At 42.1% G+C, this 26,693-nt stretch overlaps 1 protein-coding gene across 1 annotated transcript; it reads left to right on the forward strand.

Annotated features, from left to right (window-relative positions):
* The first annotated feature begins 802 nt into the window (after positions 1 to 802).
* On the forward strand, positions 803 to 21,028 carry BHMT (betaine--homocysteine S-methyltransferase). The gene is made up of 8 exons (XM_061187935.1): positions 803 to 936; positions 4,498 to 4,630; positions 11,097 to 11,215; positions 12,545 to 12,736; positions 13,107 to 13,254; positions 16,756 to 16,938; positions 18,390 to 18,618; positions 20,322 to 21,028. Exons 1-8 carry the CDS (start codon positions 904 to 906, stop codon positions 20,503 to 20,505), a joined length of 1,221 nt encoding a protein of 406 aa, XP_061043918.1. The 5' UTR covers positions 803 to 903; the 3' UTR covers positions 20,506 to 21,028.
* The last annotated feature ends 5,665 nt before the right edge of the window (positions 21,029 to 26,693 follow it).

Consider the following 26,693-nt stretch of genomic DNA (forward strand, 5'->3'; position numbering starts at 1 on the left):
AATGAATAAAATAAAAGCAAGACCTAACTCTACCATCAACAGATAACTACTATTAACATTTCTATTTTCCTCCAGTTTCTCTAATGCCTATTCGTTTTTATACACAGTTTTCATGCTGAATTTTGAAGTCTCTAAAGTACATTACCACTGTCATATATAAACGTTAAGTGTTTGTCCTTGTTAAATACTGTAAAGATATTATTAGAAACTGTAAGGCATGTTTGGATATAAGGGCAAAGTTCATTTTGAACACACACACACACACACACACACACACACTAATGCAGGGTCAGTATCGGACCCTTCTGTAAATGTCATATTTTGTTCGGATACATATCCACTGGGTGTGTATCACACAGGAGGTCACACTTTAGGCTGAAGTTCTTCCAAGAACTGCAAGCCTCCTCATTCAATAATCTTGTATCCTCAGCCTTTGACAAATATTTGGGCATTGGATGGAATTCTTAGGGGTCTGGCCTAGCGACTTAAGGAAGTAATGATACACGATCCCAGGCAAGGGAGAAATCAGGGTCGGGGACCCGCGAGGGGAAAAGAAGGGCCGGGCACCGGTACGTTTGAAACCTGAGCGAGTGGCAGCATTATTATTATTATTATTATTTTACTTCTGGATGGTTTCACCCATTTTGGCAGAACAATCTCGATCACCTCCTCCTTACGCAGGTTCCCAAGCAGCGACAGGCCGGGATCAAGGGCTGGTGGGCGTGTTCCCCGCCCGAGGCCCGCGTTGGACCGCACCGGGGGTGGGGAAACCCACCCCGCGGGAGCAGCGGGTATAAAGAGCCCGGCTGCAGCCGCCGTGCAGCTCCGGGCTTCGCAGGGGGAAACGCTCGCCTCGCCGGTCCTCATCCGTGTTAAGTACCGTCCGTCCGGGACACCACGAAGATGGCACCAGTTGGGGGCAAAAAGGCCAAAAAGGTGAGTCTGCAGGGGACCCAAGGGCGCTGGCCAAAGCTCTGAGTTTCGATCCACAAACCAGCCCCGCATCGCATCTCAGCCGCGGGGAGCGCAGAGGAGCCCTTAGAGCCTGACTGTGACCAGAAGGCCCCCCAGAACTTCTGCTGCAGGACCCCACGGCGCCTCTGAGTCCCCATTCCTGCCCCCTGACCAGAGCGCCCCCTAGAACTATGTGACCCCCAACTTCAGAGCGCCCCCAAAGCGCTGAGACTCCCAACGTCTTCTGAGTCCCGCACCCCAAGACCAGAGCACTCCCCCAAGATGCGGCTCCTAGACCCACAGGTGCGACTTCCCTCCCCCACGGCGGTGGGACTCGGGGTCGCCCTGCTGCGAGCCCCGGGCTCCTCTGGGGTCTGTGCCCGTGCCACCGCGCTCGCCCCTTGACGCCCCACGCTTGCCGGGCAGGGAGGCGCGCGCCCGAGCTCCCACCGTTTCCCGCCCGCGCCCTCACAGGCGCCTAGGGTCTCAGGGCCCCTACCTTGCAGGGTTCTCGCTGCACCCACCAGCCCGCCTCGCCGCAGCCCTAAGGCTCTGGCGTTGTTTGGATGATGTAAGTTTTCATCCCGCGGTTTGGTTTCAGCGATCACAGAACAGTGCACCGTGCGGGCCTCGAAAAGACAGTTTCAGAAAAATTAAGCACAATGGCCGTTATATTGATATTGAGGAAGGACTGTTAATAAGTTTTAAAAATAAAAACCCAGTAACAAGCCCGCCCTTCCCTGGGGACGAGTGTTTCAGTCCAGATTGTGGGCCTTCGTCTAGTTACTGGGGGGGGGGGGGGGGGGGGGGAGGGGGGAGGGCGGGGGGCGGAGATGGATGGATGAATGGATGGATGGATGCATTTCATTGATAGTAGGACTACGGTTAGGAGTGGGAAGAGAAGAATGGAGGGAGTAGGGAATATGCTTGCCCCTTGGGTGTCAAAGCACCCAACTCCATGCCTGGCAGACAGAGGCCCAGGGAATGGCAGCGAAGGAGACAGGGCCAGGCCAACTGTACTCCTGCAGCTGTAAGGACCATGGGAGCAGGTCCACCTCCCAAATTCATTGCCAGCCATCCCTTTAGAAATAGGCCGTACCTAGTTTCTAAAGGGATGACCCCTCCTCAAATTAAAAAGACCTCCACACAAGGAAAAAAATTAATTCAATTAAAATTTTTAAATGCCATGCAGTCCCAGGATTTAAGATGCTGAGATGGCAATCGATTATAGGCTGTCACCTGTTCAGTTAAGTGGAGAATTTTGCCAGTCCATACATCTACTAAAGGAATAGTTGATGTAGGCTGGAAAGGATGATTCCCATAGAGATTTAAAATTTTTTTTTGGTTTGGCCTGATTTACATTGCCATAGATCCTAATCCACTCCCCCAGACTCAAACTCACAAAATGAAACATTTTAAAGGATTATTTTAGCAACAGATGGACATAAGATGGGAAGAAAAAAAAAAAGTTTCTTTGGCAACCTTGTTTCCATGCCTATGTCACTGTTAAAATATGGACAATAATACTTCTATACTTCTGACTAAAATTAAAACATATGTTACAAAACTAACACATGTTCATTGTAAACAACTAGGAAAAACACTAAGAACAGTGTCTGCTACATTTTGATGTATATTCTGCTAGTTTATTGTCTAGGCAAATATGTACTTTTTAAACAGAAAGTCTGATATTACACATATTCCTTTGCAACACTTTTTCACAAACAATGTCTTGAGCATTTTCTCATAGCACATTCCATTAAAAAAAAAAAAGCCGCTTAGCTTAGGAACAAAAAAGTCTGAAGTTCAGGTAATTTAAAAATGCAGTAGAATCTAAGAGAGCGTTCTTCCTGATGTAATTGCTCAATAAACTAATGTACAGCATGGTAATTGAATCACCACTAGCCACTCTGCCACCAAATATCAGATTCTTAGCTATGCTGTGCATTTAAGTGTTGTGCTACTAAAGTTTGAAAACACACACAAGAGTCCAATGAGAGTTGCTAGGTGACTGAACAAAATATCATGAATTATTTCACCCAAATGAAAATTAGTAGCCAGTCATATCTCATTTATTTGACTGTTGTTCATGTTTTTATACAACTGCACCGACTAGCAATATATCTATTTTTCTTGTTAATTGGGTCATAACGATCAAAGTTGTAGTTTTAAAATGTGATTTTTTTTTGGAATTTTATTTTATTTATTTATTTTATACAGCAGGTTCTTATTAGTTATCTGTTTTATACATATTAGTGTATATGTGTCAATCTAAAATGTGACATTTAGACACATTGTAATCATGACAGGTATTTGGATTTCAAAATTACATGTGATCAATTCTATATTTTTGTATTTGTTATCTCATGGACTTGTATACTTGACATTTTTTCTATATGGAAGGGCTATTCAAGAATATATAGCATAGTCCTCCTATTTTACTGCTTTAAGGTAGAAATGTCAGATGTTTCTTTTCTCCGAGCACAAGTTGTCGAAATGGTGTGGGAGAGAGGCAGAAGTTGGTGAGGACCTAAGATAGAAAAGCCTACGAATGTCTCTCACAGAATTTGTAACCCTTGTTATATCAGCATTTGTTTTGTCAACCATTATTAGTAATAAATGGAATGCAACAGGTAAGTACATTCCAAGTTATTACTCTACACTGCCTTTTCAGGGCTATCCCACCCTCCCCACCCCCATTTAAAATCAAATCTAGATACCATTAAAGGATAAAAGAATCAGGAGGCCCTATACACTGCACCTGGGAGACCGTGTATAAATTACTCAGACTCTGGACCTTAATTCTTTATTTGTAAAATCAGAGTGACCTAAATTGAATTAGGGTACCTTTTATTTTTAAAGGCTATGATTTTTTGAAATTAAAAAAAAATGGTTACACTAGAAAATTACTTTCTAATTCACAAAGCCTTTTAAAAATATTAAGTTCAAAATTTCTCTATTAACACCAGGGTTATTACTGCATAGTACTGTAAATGGAATAGGTATGGAGGTATTGATTTGGCCATCTTTGTGGTAGTATCTCCTTCCTTCTGTCTTCACCAAATATCTTTTGACTTTTCAGTCTTAAAATGCCTTAATAGCATTGTATGCCACTTCAACTTCTTTATAAAATACAATCCTCTCTTTAGTTTATTGATAGAATAAGAAGAAAGACTAACAATCACCATTTTAAGAAGGTGTGCTTAAGTATTTATTTGAGGCTTTACAACAAAACCTTTTCATTTAATCCCTCTGAAGATATTTATTCAAACATAACATCCTCCCACAATATTCTTCAAATACTCTTTAATGTGTTCTGAAAGACCCCATCCCTGTCACATACACATGGATACACAAACTTTCAATATATTAGCATTCTGGTGATTCTCCTTATAGTCACAAATTTCTGTATAAAATATATATTTTCTGAGAATTCTAAAGAAATCATACTTCTCAAGAATATGATAGCAAAAGTTCTAAAGGTAGAAAATTGTCTTAAAAATTCAAGTAACAACTTTTCTTCCTCCTCTTCTGTAATTTTAGGGCATCCTAGAACGGTTAAACTCTGGAGAGGTCGTGATTGGAGACGGAGGTTTTGTCTTTGCACTGGAGAAGAGGGGCTATGTGAAGGCAGGGCCCTGGACCCCAGAAGCTGCTGTGGAACACCCAGAAGCAGGTTGGTGCACAGCTATATTCTAAGCTCTCATAAAAGACCACTATGTTGACCCAAGTCTAGAAGCATGCCATCAAACAGATACATTCATGCCGTGGTATCCAAATATTTATTATTGTCTGCTGGGCACTATGCTAGGTACCTAAGTACAGATTTGCCTGTTGGGTAAGTACCAATGGCCTGTTGCTGTCACCTATATCTACCTCTTGTTCCCTGGTCCTCACTCTAGATGAGTCTAGAACCTGGCTCACTGCCTTTCTCTGCCCCTCCCTTCTTCAACACTCTAGTTGACTTCAACACCCATACATGTGATCCATCCAGCACTCTTCCTGTTAGTGCCTTGATCTCCTCCTCATCTCCAGCAAACTTTTCCTCCATCCCCACCTTAGCAACCCTCTCCTGGACCTCACCATCGCCAATAGCTGTCCACCTCTGAAATCTCAAGGACAAATACCACATTCTCTGACCACCCCCTCCTATCTTTTCTGCTCACTTTCTCTAGTGCTCCTATTCTTCAATCTCATCACGACCCTGGCTCTACCATTTTAGTGTGTTTTAGCCATTCTCCCCCCACAAGTCCACCTTCCCTCCTTAACCCACTGTAAGTTCCATGATACAGCATCAATCACCATCTTGCAGATAAGCCCTCTTCCATTATGTATCTGCCAACTAGTTAAATTCATTGTATACTAGCTCCACCCTGTTCAACTACCTACCTAACCTGCACCTGCACCCACAAACCTTATTCTCACTTTACTTTTTTGACCACAAATCTTTTATGGACAGGAGGGGAGGTAGGATGCAACCTGAAGGGGATAAATGCTGTCTTTTAAAGCCTCTGTATCATCCTCAAGCAATAGCGAAGATTTAATCTTTAAAAGGGAGGAATGGGCCACATTTGCAGGTCCATGGAGTTCTGAGGGATGTAGGTTTTCAAGGCTGACGGGTTAATCCACCCATATGTCTTTATTCCAGATCTGAGGGTCCCATTTCTTCCTAATCAGACCCTAACTTTTGGCAATAGAATGCTTTCCCAGTTGAGAACTCTGGAACTTTGGAACTCTGCTCCCTATGTAATTTAGTCCTGGGCCAGAGCCTCAGTTTTTCTGTTCTCTAGCAACAGGAACTGAGTCTCTTTACATACCACCCAGAAGATCCTCAGACTTTGACACATTGCCTGAAATCGGTGATGACTCACCTGTAGCCTTTCATTGTCTTTCTCCAGTACTTTGGTGGTACCCAACAATAGCCATCTAATTCCAGAGTCCTTATAGTTACTACTTCCCCTGAACCTCTCAAACATCTGAGAGAGTGTACCGGCAAGTGCATTCCCTTCCAAGGGCATCTCAACCTAGTTCACTACAGGTTGAAGTTTTAATAGTTGTACCCCTAGAGCATATGGGGAGCTCCATCACCTGTGATGTGTGGGTGCTCATTACTAGCTAGTCAGAAGGAGATCTGACTCTAAAATGATGCCTTCAGAGTTATTTCCTATGACTAGTTCTGGCTTCAACTCTTGCAGGTCAGAGCACTCAGGAAACACATGATGAAGTAGAGAGTTGTGCTCAAGAGTTCTACTCTTGGGAGTGAACTAAGGGAGTGAGGGAAGCAGGACTGGGCAAAGGGAGGAACCGGAACTAAACTGTGAAGAGCTGTAACAGAGAGCCCAGTCAATCTCTCAGGGAGCTCTGGAATTGCACAGGCCCCTCAGAGTTGTCCCAAATTGAGGCAAGGGGGCTAGGTCTTTGTGTTTTCCCCCTACTAACAGACCAAGCCCTGCACACAAGCTGTCAGCCCTCCCCTCCTCCAGGAGAGGGCTTAATCCTGGGCAAAGGAGTGCCTTTTGGCCTAGGGCACTTCCTAGGAAGGGTCTCAGCCAGGAGCCGTCAGCAACCAACACTTTGAAAGAATTTAAATCTTTCAGAGGAAACCAGAGTTCTTGTGAATATTGTATAAGATAATAAACAGACGTTTTTTATGTTAAAGAAGAGTGTATTCCAATGAACTCAGTGATGAAGGATGGAAACTAACGAAGAACATAAACTGAGAGACAGTACAGCTTTGAGATCCAGTACAGACTCTGGATCCAGACAAACTGGATCAGATCCTGACACAGCCACTAGGCTGTGTGGCCTTGGGGAAATTACTTAGCTAAGAAAACCAAGATAATATTGATATCTACCTCATAAAGTTGTTATGAGGATTAAATAAATTATATGTGCATTGTTCAAAAGAGTGCCTGGCTCATGTTAAACACTACAACTATTCACTATTGTTATTAACTTGAGTGAGTTGCTTCCTCTCTTGATAATATTCTTGGTTGTATTAATCTATTACTGCTAGAGAAGTACAGAAATGTATTCAAATCACACTGTCCCTAAAAAGTATCCAAAGTAAAAGAGCCATAGTCACACTATGAAACCTAGCAAATGTATGCAACTTTTATATTTCCAAATAAAAGTAGAAATAATACTGTGTTCTACCCTTTAAAAAAATGAAATTAGTAAGCTTTGGAAGCTAAACCAACAAGAGTTCTCAAATTTTAGTTTCACCAGCGGAGTTTGTTAAAAATAATAAATTCCCAGGCCCCACTTATAGATTTGGTTTCATTAGGTTTGTGACGGGTCCAGGAACCTGTATATTTATAATACTTGTCTCCAAATGATGTCAAGGTAAACCCCACTTTCAGAAGCATTGTGTTGAAGGGATGTAAGGAACGCAATGGCATAATTAAGACCTGAGAGTGAGGATTTCTAATATACCTATGGTTTGTTTCTTAAGGTCTGCTTGCTGGGTTAAACTCAGAATGAAATATTTCTTGGGCCAAACTGACATTAACGATAAACTACCTTTGCCCAAACTCTGCCATGGAAACAAAATAAGACTGTTGTTTAAATTGCAAATTTCAATTTTGTTAGTCACGTTTACTTTTTTAAGGTCACACATTAGAGGAGCTCAAGAGAAACTGCTCTGATACCGATTTTCTTTGATTTTATTAATGCAGAAACAGCACATTTGATCTCTTGGCCATTTGTGTCTTGAATATTTTGAGCTTATTTAAATGCATTGAGCATTTGCTCTACTTTTTCTTCTGGGAGCTCCTTGCTTTTCAAGAATTAATGAAAACTCCATGATACTGAGTCATTAGGTTTAATCCTTTCTGCTACAGACTGAAATCCCCTATATTCAGCTCTGCCAGTGCCTAGTTCAAACTCTGTCAACCACAGTGGACTACAGGACGCATCAGAAAAGACAAATCTGCTTGTAACTGATCTTCAAAGAACCATTTCATACGACCTTGGATGTATTTAACCTTTTCTGGGGTGGGGGGCGGTGAAATGTATTTAAAACATTCATGCTCTAAATGAGAGCGGTGGTCATTGTCATGCTACTTTATGCAAATGAATTTGTTTTTGCAGGTGCTTTTCTAATTTTGACTGGGTAATAACTAGAATTCATATAGACCCTGAAAAGTTTCCCTGTAGACTGGACGGCACCCAAAACACTTTTGTAGGACTGGTGCCTGGACTTGACTTTTTAGTGCTGGAAGCAGTGAGAAAGGGAATGTTATGCTACAGGTCTGCAATTCCTTATCCAAGCCCTTTTGGGGCCAAATGTGTCTTAGAATCCAGAATTTGTGGGAATTTTAGAAAGTTAATACATTACATATGCTACATATTGCATAACGCTCTTATTAGGGTCTGAAGTGCTCCCCTATGCCCCATCAAACACATTAATACTCTTTTTGCATCAAAATATATGACTACCCACACTAAATAGGATACAATTATAAATATCCTCACATTAGTTCAGGTGACATTTTGCTGCCAAATGATTTTACTGCAAATTTATTATCCCACTGAAGAAATACTGCAAATTTTTATTTGACCTTTTAGAGTTTGCTGTGGAATTTCAAAGACTTGCATTTCTCAAGTAAATGTACCAGGTAATATCTATACTCTGTACATATATGTCTGGGTCATATCTTTTATACATATATATACACACACACACACACATAAGTTGGTAATATTTAGCTTCTGTGATGCTAAAATAAAACTAGTATAATGAAGAGTGTAAAGCCATAAAATGAATATAATTAATTAGCATAAGTTGTATCATTGTCGTAGGAACCAGTCATACCCTATTGTTGGTTAGAGGATGAAGACTCGTAGTTTTATGATGAGAGGAAACAGAAAATAGAAATTGAAAGGATATTCAGAAATTACCAGACTAACCCTCCTACTAAAATTTATGCCAAAAGTTGTGGTTCTTGCACTCAGTGGAATCAGCTTTGAATTTGGCGATGAATTCAGTTTCCCTGGGTCTGGAGGGGTTTGAGGAATCTGAATTTTTAATTGTCCCCAAGCGGGTCTAGTAGGGTCACACTTTGAGAAGCATGGCATTTTTAAGAAGCATGATGGAATAATCAAATCTATTAAGAGTGAAAAGTTGTCTTCACCTTTCTGATTCACTGCCCTCTGAAAAAATCTGATAAAAGATTATAGACCCTCTGAGCACTATACAATGTACATACATGCAAACAATTTGCACACCATTCCAGGGTTTTTGCTTGTTTTTTTCTTTTTTTTTTTACAGTCTCTGGAAATCCATCAAAGGGCCAGCTGGGTGGACTTCTTATTCATAAACCATTCTGTCCCAGATACCAAGTCTGTAGTCCCTTCTCCCTTGCTCCAACCTCAGCACTCTGTGTTTATCTGATTGACTGTATATAAGGTTTTTCAGTTGATTCTGCTGCTAATTAAAACAACTTCGAAACCCCCTAATTTAGGCATGCTTTTAAGTTCCCACTGAGAACGAAAGGTTCCATGATTTTAAAAGCAGAGATTTGGCTTCAAGCTTAGAAATCCATTCTCTGAAATTCAAAAGCTTTTTTGGCCTCACCTTTTTGTCCATTTATAAACAAAAACTGAGCTTCCTATGTTCTTGGCACTCTACTAGGCATCTGGGTTGCAAAGATGCCAGACTAATCTCCAGTCTTAGCCTCTGAAGGGCTAAGAACACCAGTGTCCTAATAATTTCCTAGCGTCTAATGTAGTTGTTCCCAGACCTGCAGATTTTGTAGGTCTCTGAAATTTCAAAATAAATTTTAGGGTTCGATATACGACTGTTGATTTCTTACTCTGTCCAGTCATTTCTCCTGACAAAAACAAAACACCATCTAAGTCTCACTATCATTTTATAAAAGAAACATTCTCCTGCTCTCTTAGAATGGTGATTCTCAACAAAACTGAAAATAAGAATCAGTTGGGAAACCATTAAAAAAACTTGCTTGTGCCTTACCCCAAACCAATTAAATTAGAATATATGTGGATTTGACACTAACATTCATAATTTTTGAAAAGCTTGCAGGATATCTAATGGGCAACCAAGGTTTAGGACCACTATTTTAGAGCAAAGGATAACTCTTTAAATTGCATACATTTGATTATATGGAAAAAAAAAAAAGAAAGAAACCTCCCACCATATTTCCTCCAGCCAATGAAAGCTTCGCCACATGGTATTCACCCATGAACCTAGATTGCGAACATTTCTCCAACACTTATTTCACTCTACTACCAGAATTATCTTTCAAAAACACTGAGTTGGGCTTCCCTGGTGGCACAGTGGTTGAGAATCCGCCTGCCAATGCAGGGGACCCGGGTTTGATCCCTGGTCCGGGAGGATCCCACATGCCGCGGAGCAAATAAGCCCGTGCGCCACAACTACTGAGCCTGTGCTCTAGAGCCTGTGAGCCATAACTACTGAGTCCACATGCCACAACTACTGAAGCCTGCGTGCCTAGAGCCTGTGCTCTGCAACAAGAGAAGCCACTGCAGTGAGAAGCCCGCGCACCGCAGCGAAGAGTAGCCCCTGTTCGCTGCAACTAGAGAAACCCCGCGCACAGCAGCAAAGACCCAACGTAGCCAAAAATACATAAATAAAATAAATTAAAAAAACAAAACAAAAACAAAAACACTGATACCTGTGGTCTGGCGCCTAGACTCCTTGGGATGATGTGCTAGGCTGTTTTACACTCTATCTGACAGCCCACCTTTCCAAGTGCATCTCCCACCACTTCTCCAGCATATCCTCAACTCCGGCCACTCAGACTGCTTGTCACTCCCCCAAATGCCAAGACTTTTCTTGCCTCCTTGTCTTTGCTCGGACTGTTCCCTCTATAGGGAATGCCCTTCCCCATCTTCTCTGCCTGGCAAAAGCACTGAGATAATTCCTCCTCTGTGGGACCTCCCTCTTCCCTTCACCCCACATCCATGGCAGAGATAATCTCTTCCTCCTGGCAAGAGACTCCAGATCCACCTCTCATTAGCCCCCAGGATGAGCAAAAGCCAGGCAACCAGGAATTTAAACAGATATTTTCCTATTTGTTTATCTGAGAGCCTTTTGAAAGCATCACAGACTAATACACTGTTAACAATGAATACCTTTCTCTCATTCAATCTCCCAGTTCGCCAGCTTCATCGAGAATTCCTCAGAGCTGGATCGAATGTCATGCAGACCTTCACCTTCTATGCCAGTGAAGACAAGCTGGAGAACAGGGGAAACTATGTTGCAGAGAAAATATCCGTGAGTAACACCATACGTGGCACTCTTAGAAGGACACAGTAGACACGCGTGTCATTACCAAAGCTCTCATAGAGAAAAGTGTTGAGCCTCTTTAGAGTTCTGTTTTGTTTTAAACAATACAGAAATGAGGTATGTGTGAATAATATTCTTAGGTTTTAGCTAGCGTCCCCCAAATTAACAGAAAGGCATTTAATGAAGCAGATCAAAGAAGTATTTAACTATTAATGATTCTCTCAGTCTGTTGACTAAGTTGCTGAATGAGTATCCTTACAAACTCTTACATCTTTTTTTAAAATAAATTTTATTTATTGATTTATTTATTTTATTTTTGGCTGCGTTGGGTCTTCGTTGCTGCCCGCGGGCTTTCTCTAGTGGCGGCGAGCATGGGCTACCCTTTGCTGCAGTGCGCGGGCTTCTCATTGCAGTGGCTTCTCTTTGTTGCGGAGCACGGGCTCTAGGCGCGCAGGCTTCAGTAGTTGTGACACACAAGCTCAGTAGTTGTGGGTTGTGGGCTTAGTTGCTCCGCGGCATGTGGGATCTTCCCGGACCAGGGCTCGAACCCGTGTCCCCTGCATTGGCAGGCGGATTCTTAACCACTGAGCCACCAGGGAAGTCCGAAACTCTTACATCTTTACAATTTTTTAATGTGACACAGTATAGGAGAAAGGTCATATATGCCAGGAGTCAGTGAACCTAGAATCTTCCAGGCTCAGCTACAATCAACTGTGTGATGTTGGGCAAACCATTTACTTATCCCATCAAATCAGCAATTTCTTCATCTCTAAAATGAAAAAGGAATTCTAAAATTACATGAGTCTGTGTGATCTATAGTACTGGGGTTTTTTGAGGACAAGCATCAATTTTTATTGTCTAAATAATTAGAAAAGACCTTACTTGTGATACGTGTATCTGTTGAGAAAATACATAATGACAAAAAGTCATGAATTCTGTAGTAGTTTAAATTGAATTTTATTCTTATTAATCATAAAAGCAAATCATTATCATCATCACCACTATTTGCTAGGTATTCTTCTAAGTGCAGCTTAGGCATTGAAGGATACCGGATCCTTTTATGTAAAGACTTTTACCCTCTCACAGATCTTTGGTATAATGTAATATCCTAAATACCATCATTAGATTTTTTTTTTTAATCACTGTTATTGGCAGTGTTGTTACTGCAAATTGCTCAACTCCATAAAGCATTGAACTATTCCATCACTGTCTTTTTCTGGAATAAAATCACTACAACTGAGATATGGACATTTGAATAACAATTTTGCTTCAGTTTCACATGAAAATGTAGATGTATCATAAATTCATCCATTTTAGGGGCAGAAAGTCAATGAAGCTGCTTGTGATATTGCCCAGCAAGTGGCTGATGAGGGAGACGCCTTGGTGGCAGGAGGCGTGAGCCAGACACCTTCGTACCTTAGCTGCAAGAGAGAAACTGAAGTCAAAAAAGTCTTCCAGCAACAGTTAGAGGTCTTCATGAGGAAGAACGTGGACTTTTTGATCGCAGAGGTAAACAGATACAATCTAAGATGAGACGAGGACACTTAGGACATTTTCTCTGCCTTTTACTCTCATGAGGACCATGTGGGGTTAGGTACCAGTCATGACTAGTAGCTGTAATATTTAGTTTTGAAATGTTTTTCCAATTTAGGGCTTCAACTAAATGTGATTCGGTTAATGTAACATAGTGTTCTTCAAACCTTTGGACTGTAAGTCGCAGAAATCACCATTCTATTCTGTTTTAAAAATGTTAATGGGTCACAACTCAGTTTGAAAAACACCCATCTGGGGATAATTAAGTTAATATGCAGTAGGATAAGTTTTCAAATTATTTGGGAAGAAACAAGATTAAAAGTATCTTGACTTTAACTTATTTCAGTATTTTGAACACGTTGAAGAGGCTGTATGGGCAGTTGAAGCCTTGAAAGCATCTGGGAAACCGGTGGCAGCGACCATGTGCATCGGCCCAGAGGGAGATTTGCACGGCGTGGCCCCTGGCGAGTGTGCAGTGCGTCTGGTTAAAGCAGGTGATGATGAGTTCTGACCAGTTTGCAATTAGTGTGTCTTTTTTTTTTTTTTTTTTTTGGCTGTGTTGGGTCTTCGTTTCTGTGCGAGGGCTTTCTCTAGCTGTGGCAAGCGGGGGCCACTCTTCATCGTGGTGCGCGGGCCTCTCACTATTGCGGCCTCTCTTGTTGCGGAGCACAGGCTCCAGACGCGCAGGCTCAGTAGTTGTGGCCCACGGGCCTAGTTGCTCCGCGGCATGTGGGATCCTCCCGGACCAGGGCTCGAACCCGTGTCCCCTGCATTGGCAGGCAGATTCTCAACCACTGCGCCACCAGGGAAGCCCCTAGTGTGTCTTTTAAATGACATACAAATGCAGGTCCATCTATGAATCACTATATACTACTTTTGTTACAGGAAAACCATTAATTTACTTTCTTAGGAATATCTATAATATCATTATTGAGTCCCAAAGAGAAAAAAAGGTTAAAAAAAATACATACACACACATACCAGCCTTTTGAAATGGGCGATTAGACCTACGCTGAAGGTTTAACACCTGGAAATGAGAAGAATTTTAGTAAATCAAAAGGAACATTAGGAAAAATTATGTTTTATTTTAAATTATCTGAAGTTGAGGTCTTTAGACATTAACAACTTTTAAGTCAGTTGCCCTCTTTGCCAAAGTTTTTCCATTCTCATAAATTACTGGTATGCTTTACTTTTTGTAATTGGCATAATAAATTTAAAAATATTTTGATATGAGACACTGAGCACCTAATTTATCTTTTTATATAATTTCCATTCCTAATATTGGGTTTCATTTCAATTAGGGAAAATTCACAGACTGTTTTCAAAGCTGCCTCATTTTCAACCTGAGGAATAACACAGTGTCCGTGGAAGAGTCTGACTGACTCTGTGGAACAGAGATTTTGATTGGCTAATTGTTTAATTTCTCATCTTTATCCAACTCTTAATATTTCATGAAAGTTACTTCATACTCATCACTAATAATAATTATTTAGGTTTAGGAATGACATTGTAGAATCCTAATTTTTTATTATACATATTAAAAATGGGGGGAGAAACCAAATTAATATGTTTCAAAAAGATCAGAGGAGGCCCTCATCATCCCAACTGTTAATTGGCAGGGATTCTTCGCCTGCATCTACTCCTTCCCCTGACAGTCTGTTCAGAGTGAGTGGCCACAGTGCTTGACCTCACTGTACCCTGTTTATATCCTTCACAGAACTCCCCAGTTATCTCATTAGTTTATGTCTTGAATGTCTGGCTCTCTCACTTGATTGTAAAATCCCAGAGGGCAGAGACTATGTCTGCTTGGCTCAGCACTGAGTACCGTGTGCCCAGCACAGCACCCAGCACATGATGGGTCCTTAGTCAATATCCATCTCACCAATCTAGTCCAACTTCCAATGTTAGTTCAACTTCCATGTGCCCTTACATCGTCATCCTTACCCCAAATAATCACTTCCTCCTCTCAGCAGCTGTGTCGCACATTTAGCGTATCCTCAGATGACATTTTCTAATCTGTGAGACTGTTAATAGGGTTCTGCAGTTACACACAGATAGAAAATGCTGTGTTAAGCCAAGTTAAGCAGCCTCTTGACTGCAGAACTTCTCAGAGGCTTTGACGTGTTCGTGTATACTGGCAGTCTCCAAGAAGGGACTACAGTAAATAACTACTGCCCAATTTAATTGATCATAGAACCTTGTTTTCATAGAGCAAACCTTGGGAAGCCCTGTGCTAAATTATAAAATCTTTGGTGTCCTTTATTTATATTTCTCTAAAACCCCTTACAAGGACCTTTATACCTAATAGACATCCAATAAATAGCCAAAATATGATTACTTCATTAATGTAATGATATCTAGCAAGGAAAGAGAAACTGTGGCTGCAGAACACCAGGAAGGACAGAAGGAAGGAAGGAAGGAAGGAAAGAAGGAAGGAAGGAAGGGAGGAAGGGAGGGAGAGAGGGAGGGAGAGAGGGAGGGAGAGAGGGAGGGAGGAAAAGAAAGGGAAAGAAAGAAAGAAAGAGAAAAGAAGAAAAAGAAAAAGGTAGTCAAGATCCAAGTGACCCTGTTCAGTAAGCTGTTGAATATACCAGTCTGGAACCCAGTGGAAAGGTCAGGGTTAGAGAGAGAAGCTTGGGAGAGGTCTGGATATAGATGGTATTGAGAGCCTGGGGCTGAAAAGGAAGTGTAGATGCAGAAGAGAAGATGGCTCAGTGGCATCCTGGGACACTGCAGGATTGAAAGGTTTAGCCTTGAGGAGGGGTCAGCACATAACACTCAAAAAAAAAAGCAGCCAGGGAGGTAGGGGCAACACTCAGAGAGTGGGGGAAGTTCTCAGAAGCCAAGAGAAGGGGAGTATTGATGAAGGAGAGAGTGCCACAAGGTTGAATGCTGCCGAGACGTTGAGTAAGATGAGAAGAGAGAAGCGACTACTAGATTTGGCAAGATTGAGGTCATCGGTGCCCTTAACAAAAACTGATTCAGAGGAATGACGGGGAGTGAGGCCAGATTGGAACAAAAATGAAGAGCAAACTGCAGGCCGAGGCCACTGAGGACTGCTAAGATACCTGCCACTGAACACTGCAGGTCACAGCATGTAGCGTCAGCTCTGCTGCTCCTGGAATCTGGATGTTGGTGCCCCTCTCATTGCGGCCAGAATGAGAGCCTTTCCTTTCCTTGTTCTTGGCATCTCTATATCCCAGCTACAAAATCCTAGGCCACGAGTTCATCAAAAAAGTCCTTTTTGGAGGACAACCCAAGTGTCCAACTAATGAATGGATAAGCAAAATGTGGTACGTACATGCAATGCAATATCATTCAGCCATAAAAAGGAATGAAATTCTGACACATGCTTCAACAGGGATGAGCCTTGAAAACATTGTACTAAGTGAAATAAGCCAGTCAGGAAAGGACACATATTATATGATTTCACTTGTATGAAAGTTTCGGAAAAACCTTTTCCTAAATTACATTCTGCTGTTATGCCCAAGAAAGTTAATAATATTATTAAATTGGCCTGATAAAAGCAAACATTGATTTATTCCTCAGATGAGTGGTATGGTAACCACAGGTGCCATGGGGCAGCTGGGAGTCGTGAAAAATTATCATGCTTTGCAAATATAATGTCAAAGATTGAAAAAATGACTACTAAAATTTGAAGTTAAAGAACACTCCAATAATGATTTTGTTTTAACGACTACTAAAATTTGAAGTTAAAAAAACCTCTAATAATGATTATTTTTTTCAAAAAAAGATGGACAGCCAAGTGTGCATAAACGACACTTCAATTATATCTGACTCTTCAAAGCACTGTTCCCAGAAAGCGCTTGCTGCCCGTTACTAATCATTCTTGCCCAAGGGTAAGATAAGTTTGCAGGGACCCAGTGCCATATTTCCAATTCACCATTCCAAATAAAAGCTCCCTGATGAGAGGAGAGTTGGGCCCTCTGGTACCTGGTGAATCCCTAAAGCTCAAATGTTCTTCCCACTTGCAGGAGCTTCCATCGTTGGCGTGAACTGCCATTTTGACCTCACAACTAGCTTACAAACAGTGAAGCTCATGAAAGAAGGCTTGGAGGCTGTGGGACTGAAAGCCCACCTGATGAGTCAGCCCTTGGCCTACCACACTCCGGACTGCGGCAAACAGGGATTTATCGACCTGCCAGAATTCCCCTTTGGTAAGACAGACGTTTTATAAATCATCTCAGGGTCTTTATGTTTGACAAATTCCAAAGAACTCTCTAGCCATAGAGCTTTATCATGTAAAGTAATGGCTGCATATCTCCTCATCTCTTGCCCCCAGCTTCTCTCCTTGCAACCCAAAAACTTTTAAATTAGACATTAGGAAAAGACAGGACCGGCAAGCAAAAAAGACCTCTGAACTTAAATGTAAAATCAAAGGTGAGTCAACACCTAGGTAGACAACCAATTCGTCATACCTGGAGTTGGCAAAAAGGATGCCCTCCTGGGTAGGATCAGCGAAGATTCTGTTTCTGGTTTCAGCTCTGTTGCTAAGTTGCAGAACCTTAGCAAAATTTCTTAGTTCTCCCAGATCTTAATTTTCTCATCAGAAAAAATAAGTAGTTTAGACCAGGTTATTGCCGAGATACTTTTCTCCTATTCTGAATGTTGCTCAGATATTCTAGCAATATCTGAGTTTGGGGGGCAGAGGGAAGTTACCATCATTGGGTTACTGTGTAACAGATTTGAATGAAGAGACCAAGCAGATGAAGGGGGGGGAATACTTGCAGTCTGGGAAGAGGGATAAAGCATGTGTGGGAAGTGGGGGTGAGTTTACCTGGAGAATCAAGCCACGGGTGAGCAGGGCCAGAGCCTGGCCAGCCTCCTATTTCATTCTAAGGTCCTTACCCCATATTCTAGAGGGACCCTGGAAAATAATCAGTCTAGAAGAACCGTGGAAGAAGAACGGCAAGGTATTTGTGGTATTTATGGCTATAGAACAAATTATTGCAAAATTTAGTGGCTTTAAACAACAAATATTTATTATATCTCAAGTTGCTGTGGGTCATGAATTTGGGAGCAGCTTAGCTCAGAGTCTCTTAATAGGTTGCAATCCAGACTCTAGCAAGGGTTATAGTCATCTGAAGGCCTGATGGGAGCTGGGGGATCTACTTGCAGGCTCTCTCAGTTGGCTGTTGGGAGTCACGGTCAGTTTTTTGCTGTCTGTTGACTGGAGGCCTCAGCTCCTTGGCTCATGGGCCTTTCCACTGTGGTATCTGAGTGTTCTCACAACACGGCAGCTGGGTTGAACGTTCCAGGAGAGAACAAGGCAGAAAACATAATGTCTCTTACGACCTAGCCTCAGAAGTCACAAACCATCCCTTCTGCCGTATTCTATTGGTCTCAAAGACCAGCCTGATATAATACAGGAGGGTCCACACAAGGGTGAGAACATCAGAGGGCAGAGATCATTGGGAATCATCTTGAAGTCCGGCTGTCACAGTATTTAAAATTGGATATGTCAATGCAAAATGGCTAATAGTTTTTAAGAGTTAGGAACTAAATATTGACAACTTATCTAACTCATTTATTGAAAATTACACATTTATTATAGCTGTTTGTTTTGAATATATATTTTTAAATTTAAGCAGAGTGTCATTTATTACAGGACTGGAGCCCAGAGTTGCAACCAGATGGGATATTCAAAAATACGCCAGAGAGGCCTACAACCTTGGGGTCAGGTACATAGGTGGGTGCTGTGGATTTGAGCCCTACCACATCAGGGCGATTGCAGAGGAGCTGGCCCCGGAAAGGGGATTTTTGCCACCAGCTTCAGAAAAACATGGCAGCTGGGGAAGTGGTTTGGACATGCACACCAAACCCTGGATTAGAGCAAGGTAAGAACCTTAAACTGTATTTGCCAAACCAAACTCATTTAGATTATGAATATGTCCAAATGAGGTCATTACAAAAAGTGCAGCCTATTTGCTGTGTAATGATAAAGAATCAGTTATCCTCTTTAAATTCTCTCACAAAGATGTTTATAACGTAGCTTTATGGAGTGATTTTTGGGGAAAGCTTTAAGAATATAGAATATAAATAATGTAAGTTGCAACGAAATGTGATTTCACACTCTAGGAAAGCACCGTCCATGTGGTGGACACTAACAGTGAATCAGTTGTTAGGATTTAAGTACAACAAATATTAATTGCCTGTTCTGTGCCAAGCACGAACCTTAGAGCTGGGAAGACAGTGGTGAATGAGATAAAAAATGTCTTTACCCACAGAGTTTACATTCCAGTGGGGAAGAGGAACAATAAACAAATAGAGTTTCACATCAGGCGATGTGCAGGGCACTAGGAATATAGAAATGAAAGGCTGTGGTCCCTGGCTAAGAGAATCTCCAGTCTACTGGGGCAAATGGAGAAGAAAGTTGATGTATTATACTGTAGTTAACTGCTTGAGTAGAGGCATGGATAAAAAAGTAACAATGAAGAGAAGAGAATAACTATCTCCACCTCATAGATAATTTAGAAGAAGGGACTTTGGGGCTGGATTTTGAAGAGCTGAGTAGGCTTCCACGGGATAAAGAAGGGGGCGGAGGATGCACCCCAAGCAGAGGGAGCAGTTTCCCTCTGTTCAGCCAACATTAGTTGAGCACAACTATGTCAGACACTGTTGTGGATGCTGAGGGAGCACGCTGGACAAGGCACAGGCCTGTCCCCAAGGAGGTAACAGTCTAGTAGGCAGAGAAATAAACAGCTAAGTTCAAACTGGTATGGTAAGTTAAGGATGAAGATGTGCACAGGTGCTGTGGAGTCTGTACTAGTGGCCCACAGGGGGAAAGGTGGGAAGGTTGGTGAAGAATTTCTTATAGAGCTAACACCAGAGCTGAATTCTGAAGGATGAATTAGGTTGCCAGACAGGAGAACAGCCTAGAGGGAAGCACTGAGAGGTGGGAGGAGAACAAAGGTGCTGATAAACTAGAAGTTTGAGAATATTGGATTCAGAATTTGGTAAAGACACAGGTCAGGAACAGGAGGTAGCCTTTGTTGATGCTCACGAGGTCTAGATGACCTCATCCCAAGGCAATGAGGATCCTGGAGGGTCTCAAGTGGTCTGAGACAAAGTTAGATTTGCAAGTTTTAGTAGCCTCAAGACAGGGAAACCTGTGAGGAAATCTCTGCTGGAAGATACCAAACATGGCGAGGCCTGAACTAGGAGACAAGGGAAATGGAAAGGAGGCAGAGGCGGGATCCTCAGGGTGAGAGGTGCAGAAGCAACACTGGCTTTGGGGAGAGCAGCAAATGTGGGCTCAGCTGGCTCAGGAAGTAGAGTGCCAGAAAGTGAGGATGGAGAGGTAGGGTAATTTGGATAGAAAATGTCCCTATTCTAAACTCTTAGCTTTTGAACCTATGTGTATGTAAAAAGAAGAAATTCAAAGTAACTTTAGACCTACAGATTCTGAAAAAAAGATAAATGTGTTTCAATGGACACACTCTCCAGCGCCCAAAGACAGCTCTACGGAGGTGTTGTAGCTCAGCGACCTAGAGACGGAAGCTCAGGGAGAAGTCTCCTGCTGTGTGTTTTGTTCCCCCAGGGCCAGGAAGGAATACTGGGAGAATCTTCGGATAGCCTCAGGCAGGCCGTACAACCCTTCTATGTCAAAGCCGGATGCCTGGGGAGTGACCAAAGGAACAGCCGAGCTTATGCAGCAGAAAGAAGCCACGACCGAGCAGCAGCTGAGAGAGCTCTTTGAAAAACAGAAGTTCAGATCTGCATAATCGCCTCAGCGGAACCCATTTTCAGTGACTTCCTCTATGTTTGGAAGTCTATGTTTGGGCCACAGTTCCAAAAATAAGGAAAAGATGGTTAAAAGGCAATGCTTCTATGAACCCCAGCCTACATGTAAAGATTGATATTAGCTGAACAAAACAATTACAAATAGTACTTGACAATTTAAAAAAGTATATATTTAGAACTTGAAAGCAAAATAAATAAGAAGCAAATATTAAACAGGTTTACTAAGCACCCACCATGTACACGGTATTAAGGAAATCACTGTGGCCAAGGAAAAGTAATTTGGACATTAGTCCCACTTCAAGAAGTTTGCAGGCTAGTAAGGAGGATGAGATGTGAGCTGTCATAAATGGCTGAGCAACCAGACGGGGACAGACAAAGTGCTATAGGAAAGTGACTTCCAAGCTCTTCTGAAGATGACCCTTCATAAGAAACACAATTTATATTGATATAATGACCCAGTAAAGTACATGTACAACCATTGAAATAAAATGTGATCCATTCTGGTATTTTTTATTCCATTCCTTTCTGTCCTATTTCATTAATAAAATGCTATGCTGGTTAAGACCCCTCAAATTGATTTTATGACCCATTAATGAGTTTTGACCCACAGATTGAAAAACACTGCTATGGGACACCAGCTATGGGGACTTTGCTATTCCTTTAAGTTTCTTCTTAGAAAATCAGTCCTATGGGACCTGATCAGTAAACATTCAAAGCTCAGAGTTCCAGAGTTGTTCCCTCTCTTTTCTGACCCATTTCTACCACTAAGAAGCATTCAGACCAATGGGGAGGCCAAGAAGGGATTGGTACCCAGGCTCTCTCCATCTTTTTCTAGGCTGGATCCACCTAAATACCTCCCATCAGTAAGACTGGGGAGCAATGGTCTTGTGTTACTTTGGTAGCTTTAAAAAATATATATAATAAAGAAAAAGAGATTCTCCAAACTCTATTCGGGGTTCCTAGATTGAGAACTATATTTTTACCTGGTAGTATCTACTCTGAAAGCTCAAGCCTGAGAAGTAAGCTCAAGCCTGAAGTAAGAGCATTAGAATAAACATGGTTACTCAATGTATTAGGAAAGAGTTCATGCTTCTTTCTAAACATTCATGGATTGGTATAGCTGTTTGGAAATTCTAATCTCTTCAGCTACTAAAATAAAAGGAGCAATGAGACTTATCTTGGATGTATTTGAATCTTATTTCTGTTCTATAATTTGCTAAGTCTTGTATAAACTCAGTTTCTATTTAAAAAGACACAAGCATGCTAGAATTTTAAAGGAGAAGGCAGCAGTATTTAAAGGGAAAAGGAATTTCCAGAATTTCTTTTCAAAGCAGCACGACTCTCAGAGGTTGCATATGGCTGAGGTGAAATAAGAAAAGAGTGAAAGTCACTTTTTTTTTTTTTACCAATTGCTATCTACCATTTCTCACTCTCAAATCAGGTTCAATATTTAATACTTTCATTCATAGGTAATAGATACCTTTATTCAACCTACTACCGTGTAAGATGGATGTCCCTTTAATATTCTTTTCAGAACTTTCATTGCCACGCAAAACACTGTAACCCCTAATTATTCTTATACCTTTTGATTTTAAAAATGTTTCCCTCGGAGGAGGGGCAAGATGGCGGAAGAGTAAGACGCGGAGATCACCTTCCTCCCCACAGATACATGAGAAACACATCTACACGTGGAACTGCTCCTACAGAACACCCACTGAACGCTGGCAGAAGACGTCAGACCTCCCAAAAGGCAAGAAAATCCCCACGTACTTGGGTAGGGCAAAAGAAAAAAGAAATAACAGAGACAAAAGAATAGGGACGGGACCTGCACCAGTGGGAGGGAGCTGTGAAGGAGGAAAGGTTTCCACACACTAGGAAGCCCCTTCGTGGGCAGAGACTGCGGGTAGCAGAGGGGGGAAGCTTCGGAGCCACGGAGGAGAGCGCAGCCACATTGGTGCGGAGGGCAAAGCGGAGATTCCCGCACAGAGGAGCGGTGCCGACCAGCACTCACCAGCCCGAGAGGCTTGTCTGCTCAGCCACCGGGGCGGGCGGGGCCTGGGAGCTGGGGCTCGGGCTTCGGTGCTAGCCGGGAGGGAGTCCGGGAAAAAGACTGCAGCTGCCAAAGAGGCAAGAGAATTTTTCTTGCCTCTTTGTTTCGCGGCGCGCAAGGAGAGGGGATTCAGAGCGCCGCCTAAACGAGCTCCAGAGACGGGCGCGAGCCGCGGCTATCAGCGCGGATCCCACAGCAACAGGGACGCAGAGGGAAAAACGGAGAGATTCCCGCACAGAGGCTCGGCGCCGAGCAGCACTCACCAGCCCGAGAGGCTTGTCTGCTCACCCGCCGGGGCGGGCGGGGGCTGGGAGCTGAGGCGCGGGCTTCGGTCGGATCCCAGGGAGAGGACTGGGGTTGGCTGCGTGAACACAGCCTGAAGGGTCTAGCGCACCACAACTAGCCGGGAGGGTGCACGAGAAAAAGTCTGCAGCTGCCGAAGAGGCAGGAGACTTTTTCTTGCCTCTTTGTTTCGCGGCGTGCAAGGAGAGGGGATTCAGAGCGCCACTTAAACGAACTCCAGAGACGGGCGCGAGCCGCGGCTATCAGCGCGGACCCCAGAGACGGGCATGAGACGCTAGGGCTGCTGCTGCCGCCACCAAACAGCCTGTGGGCGAGCACAGGTCATTCTCCACACCGCCCCTCCCGGGAGCCTGTGCAGCCCGCCACGGCCAGGCTCCCGTAATCCGGGGACAACTTCCCCGGGAGAGCGCACGGCGCGCCTCAGGCTGCTGCAACGTCACGCCGGCTTCTGCCGCCGCAGGCTCGCCCCGCCTCCTCCGTACCGCTCCCTCCCCCCGGCCTGACTGAGCCAGAGCCCACGAATCAGCTGCTCCTTTAACCCCGTTCTGTCTGGGCGGGGAACAGACGCCCTCAGGGGACCTACATGCAGAGGCGGGTCCAAATCCAAAGCTGAACCCCGGGAGCTGTACGAACAAAGAAGAGAAAGGGAAATCTCTCCCAGCAGCCTCAGAAGCAGCGGATTAAAGCTCCACAAACAACTTGATGTGCCTGCATCTGTTGAATACCTGAATAGACAACGAATCATCCCAAATTTAGGAGATGGACTTTGGGAGCAGGATATATTAACTTTTCCCCTTTTCCTTTTTTTTGTGAGTGTAGATGTGTATGCTTCTGGGTGAGATTTTGTCTGTATAGCTTTGCTCTCACCGTTAGTCCTAGGGTTAGGTCCGTCCGTTTTTTTTTTTTTTTTTTGGCTTAAAAATTTTTTTTTTTCCCTAATAAATGTTTTCTTAATAATTTTTTCCTTATTTTCTATTTTTAAAAAAAAATTTTTAATAAGTTTTTTCATATTTTTTATTTTAAAAAATTAAAAAATTTTTTTTCTTAATAAATTTTTTCTAAATAATTTTTTTCTTATTTTTAGTATAAAAAATTAATAAATCTATTTTTAAAAAATTAAAAAAATTTTTTTTTCTTAATAAATTTACTCTTAATAATTTTTTTTCTTATTTTTTATTATAATTGCTTTATTTTATTTTATTCTATCCTCTTTTTTTCTTTCTTTCCATTTTTTCTCCCTTTTATTCTGAGCCGTGTGGATGAAAGGCTCTTGGTGCTCCAGCCAGGCATCAGGGCTGTGCCTCTGAAGTGGGAGAGCCAACTTCAGGACACTGGTCCACAAGAGACCTCCCAGCTCCACGTAATACCAAACGGCGAAAATCTCTCACAGATCTCCATCTCAACATCAAGACCCAGCTTCACTCAACGACCAGCAAGCTACAGTGCTGGACACCCTATGCCAAACAACTAGCAAGAGAGGAACACAGCCCCATCCATTAACAGAGAGGCTGCCTAAAATCATAATAAGGCCACAGACACCCCAAAACACACCACCAGACGTGGACGAACCCACCAGAAAGACAACATCCAGCCTCATCCACCAGAACACAGGCACTAGTTCCCTCCACCAGGAAACCTACACAACCCACTGAACCAACCTTAGCCACTGGGGACAGATACCAAAAACAACGGGAACTACGAACCTGCAGCCTGTGAAAAGGAGACCCCAAACACAGTAAGATAAGCAAAATGAGAAGACAGAAAAACACACAGCAGATGAAGGAGCAGGGTCAAAACACACCAGACCTAACAAATGAAGAGGAACTAGGTAGTCTACCTGAAAAAGAATTCAGAATAATGATAGTAAGGATGATCCAAAGTCTTGGAAATAGAATAGACAAAATGCAAGAAACATTTAACAAGGACGTAGAAGAACTAAAGAGGAACCAAGAAACGATGACAAGCACAATAAATGAAATTAAAAATACTCTAGATGGGATCAATAGCAGAATAACTGAGGCAGAAGAACGGATAAGTGACCTGGAAGATAAAATGGTGGAAATAACTACTGCAGACCAGAATAAAGAAAAAAGAATGAAAAGAACTGAGGACAGTCTCAGAGACCTCTGGGACAACATTAAACGCACCAACATTCGAATTATAGGGGTCCCAGAAGAAGAAGAGAAAAAGAAAGGGACTGAGAAAATATTTGAAGAGATTATAGTTGAAAACTTCCCTAATATGGGAAAGGAAATAGTTAATCAAGTCCTGGAAGCACAGAGAGTCCCATACAGGATAAATCCAAGGAGAAACACACCAAGACACATATTAATCAAACTATCAAAAATTAAATATAAAGAAAACATATTAAAAGCAGCAAGGGAAAAACAACAGATAACACACAAGGGCATCCCCATAAGGTTAACAGCTGATCTTTCAGCAGAAACGCTGCAAGCCAGAAGGGAGTGGCAGGATATACTTAAAGTGATGAAGGAGAAAAACCTACAACCAAGATTACTCTACCCAGCAAGGATCTCATTCAGATTTGATGGAGAAATTAAAACCTTTACAGACAAGCAAAAGCTGAGAGAGTTCAGCACCACCAAACCAGCTTTACAACAAATGCTAAAGGAACTTCTCTAGGCAAGAAACACAAGAGAAGGAAAACACCTACAATAACAAACCCAAAACATTTAAGAAAATGGGAATAGGAACATACATATCGATAATTACCTTAAATGTAAATGGATTAAATGCTCCCACCAAAAGACACAGACTGGCTGAATGGATACAAAAACAAGACCCATATATATGCTGTCTACAAGAGACCCACTTCAGACCTAGAGACACATACAGACTGAAAGTGAGGGGATGGAAAAAGATATTCCATGCAAATGGAAATCAAAAGAAAGCTGGAGTAGCAATTCTCATATCAGACAAAATAGACTTTAAAATAAAGACAATTACAAGAGACAAAGACGGACACTATATAATGATCAAGGGATCGATCCAAGAGGAAGGTATAACAATTGTAAATATTTATGCACCCAACATAGGAGCACCTCAATACATAAGGCAAATACTAACAGCCATAAAAGGGGAAATCGACAGTAACACAATCATAGTAGGGGACTTTAACACCCCACTTTCACCAATGGACAAATCATCCAAAATGAAAATAAATAAGGAAACACAAGCTTTAAATGATACATTAAACAAGATGGACTTAATTGATATTTATAGGACATTCCACCCAAAAACAACAGAATACACATTTTTCTCAAGTGCTCATGGAACATTCTCCAGGATAGATCATATCTTGGGTCACAAATCAAGCCTTGGTAAATTTTAAAAAATTGAAATCGTATCAAGTATCTTTTCCGACCACAACGCTATGAGACTAGATATCAATTACAGGAAAAGATCTGTAAAAAATACAAACACATGGAGGCTACACAATACACTACTTAATAACGAAGTGATCACTGAAGAAATCAAAGGGGAAATCAAAAAATACCTAGAAACAAATGACAATGGAGACACGACGATCCAAAACCTATGGGATGCAGCAAAAGCAGTTCTAAGAGGGAAGTTTATAGCAATACAAGCCTACATCAAGAAACAGGAAACATCTCGAATAAACAACCTAACCTTGCACCTAAAGCAATTAGAGAAAGAAGAACAAAAAAACCCCAAAGCTAGCAGAAGGAAAGAAATCATAAAGATCAGATCAGAAATAAATGAAAAAGAAATGAAGGAAACAATAGCAAAAATCAATGAAACTAAAAGCTGGTTCTTTGAGAAGATAAACAAAAT

This window comes from Eubalaena glacialis, chromosome 4, assembly GCF_028564815.1.
Source record: "Eubalaena glacialis isolate mEubGla1 chromosome 4, mEubGla1.1.hap2.+ XY, whole genome shotgun sequence".
NCBI lineage: Eukaryota > Metazoa > Chordata > Mammalia > Artiodactyla > Balaenidae > Eubalaena > Eubalaena glacialis.

Excerpts from the sequence above, each read along its gene's own strand:
- BHMT (XM_061187935.1), top strand. The coding sequence starts at position 904 with ATGGCACCAGTTGGGGGCAAAAAGGCCAAAAAG. Across the intron at positions 937-4,497 it reads GGGGCAAAAAGGCCAAAAAG|GGCATCCTAGAACGGTTAAA; the intron begins GTGAGTCTGCAG and ends CTGTAATTTTAG. Across the intron at positions 13,255-16,755 it reads AGTGCGTCTGGTTAAAGCAG|GAGCTTCCATCGTTGGCGTG; the intron begins GTGATGATGAGT and ends TCCCACTTGCAG.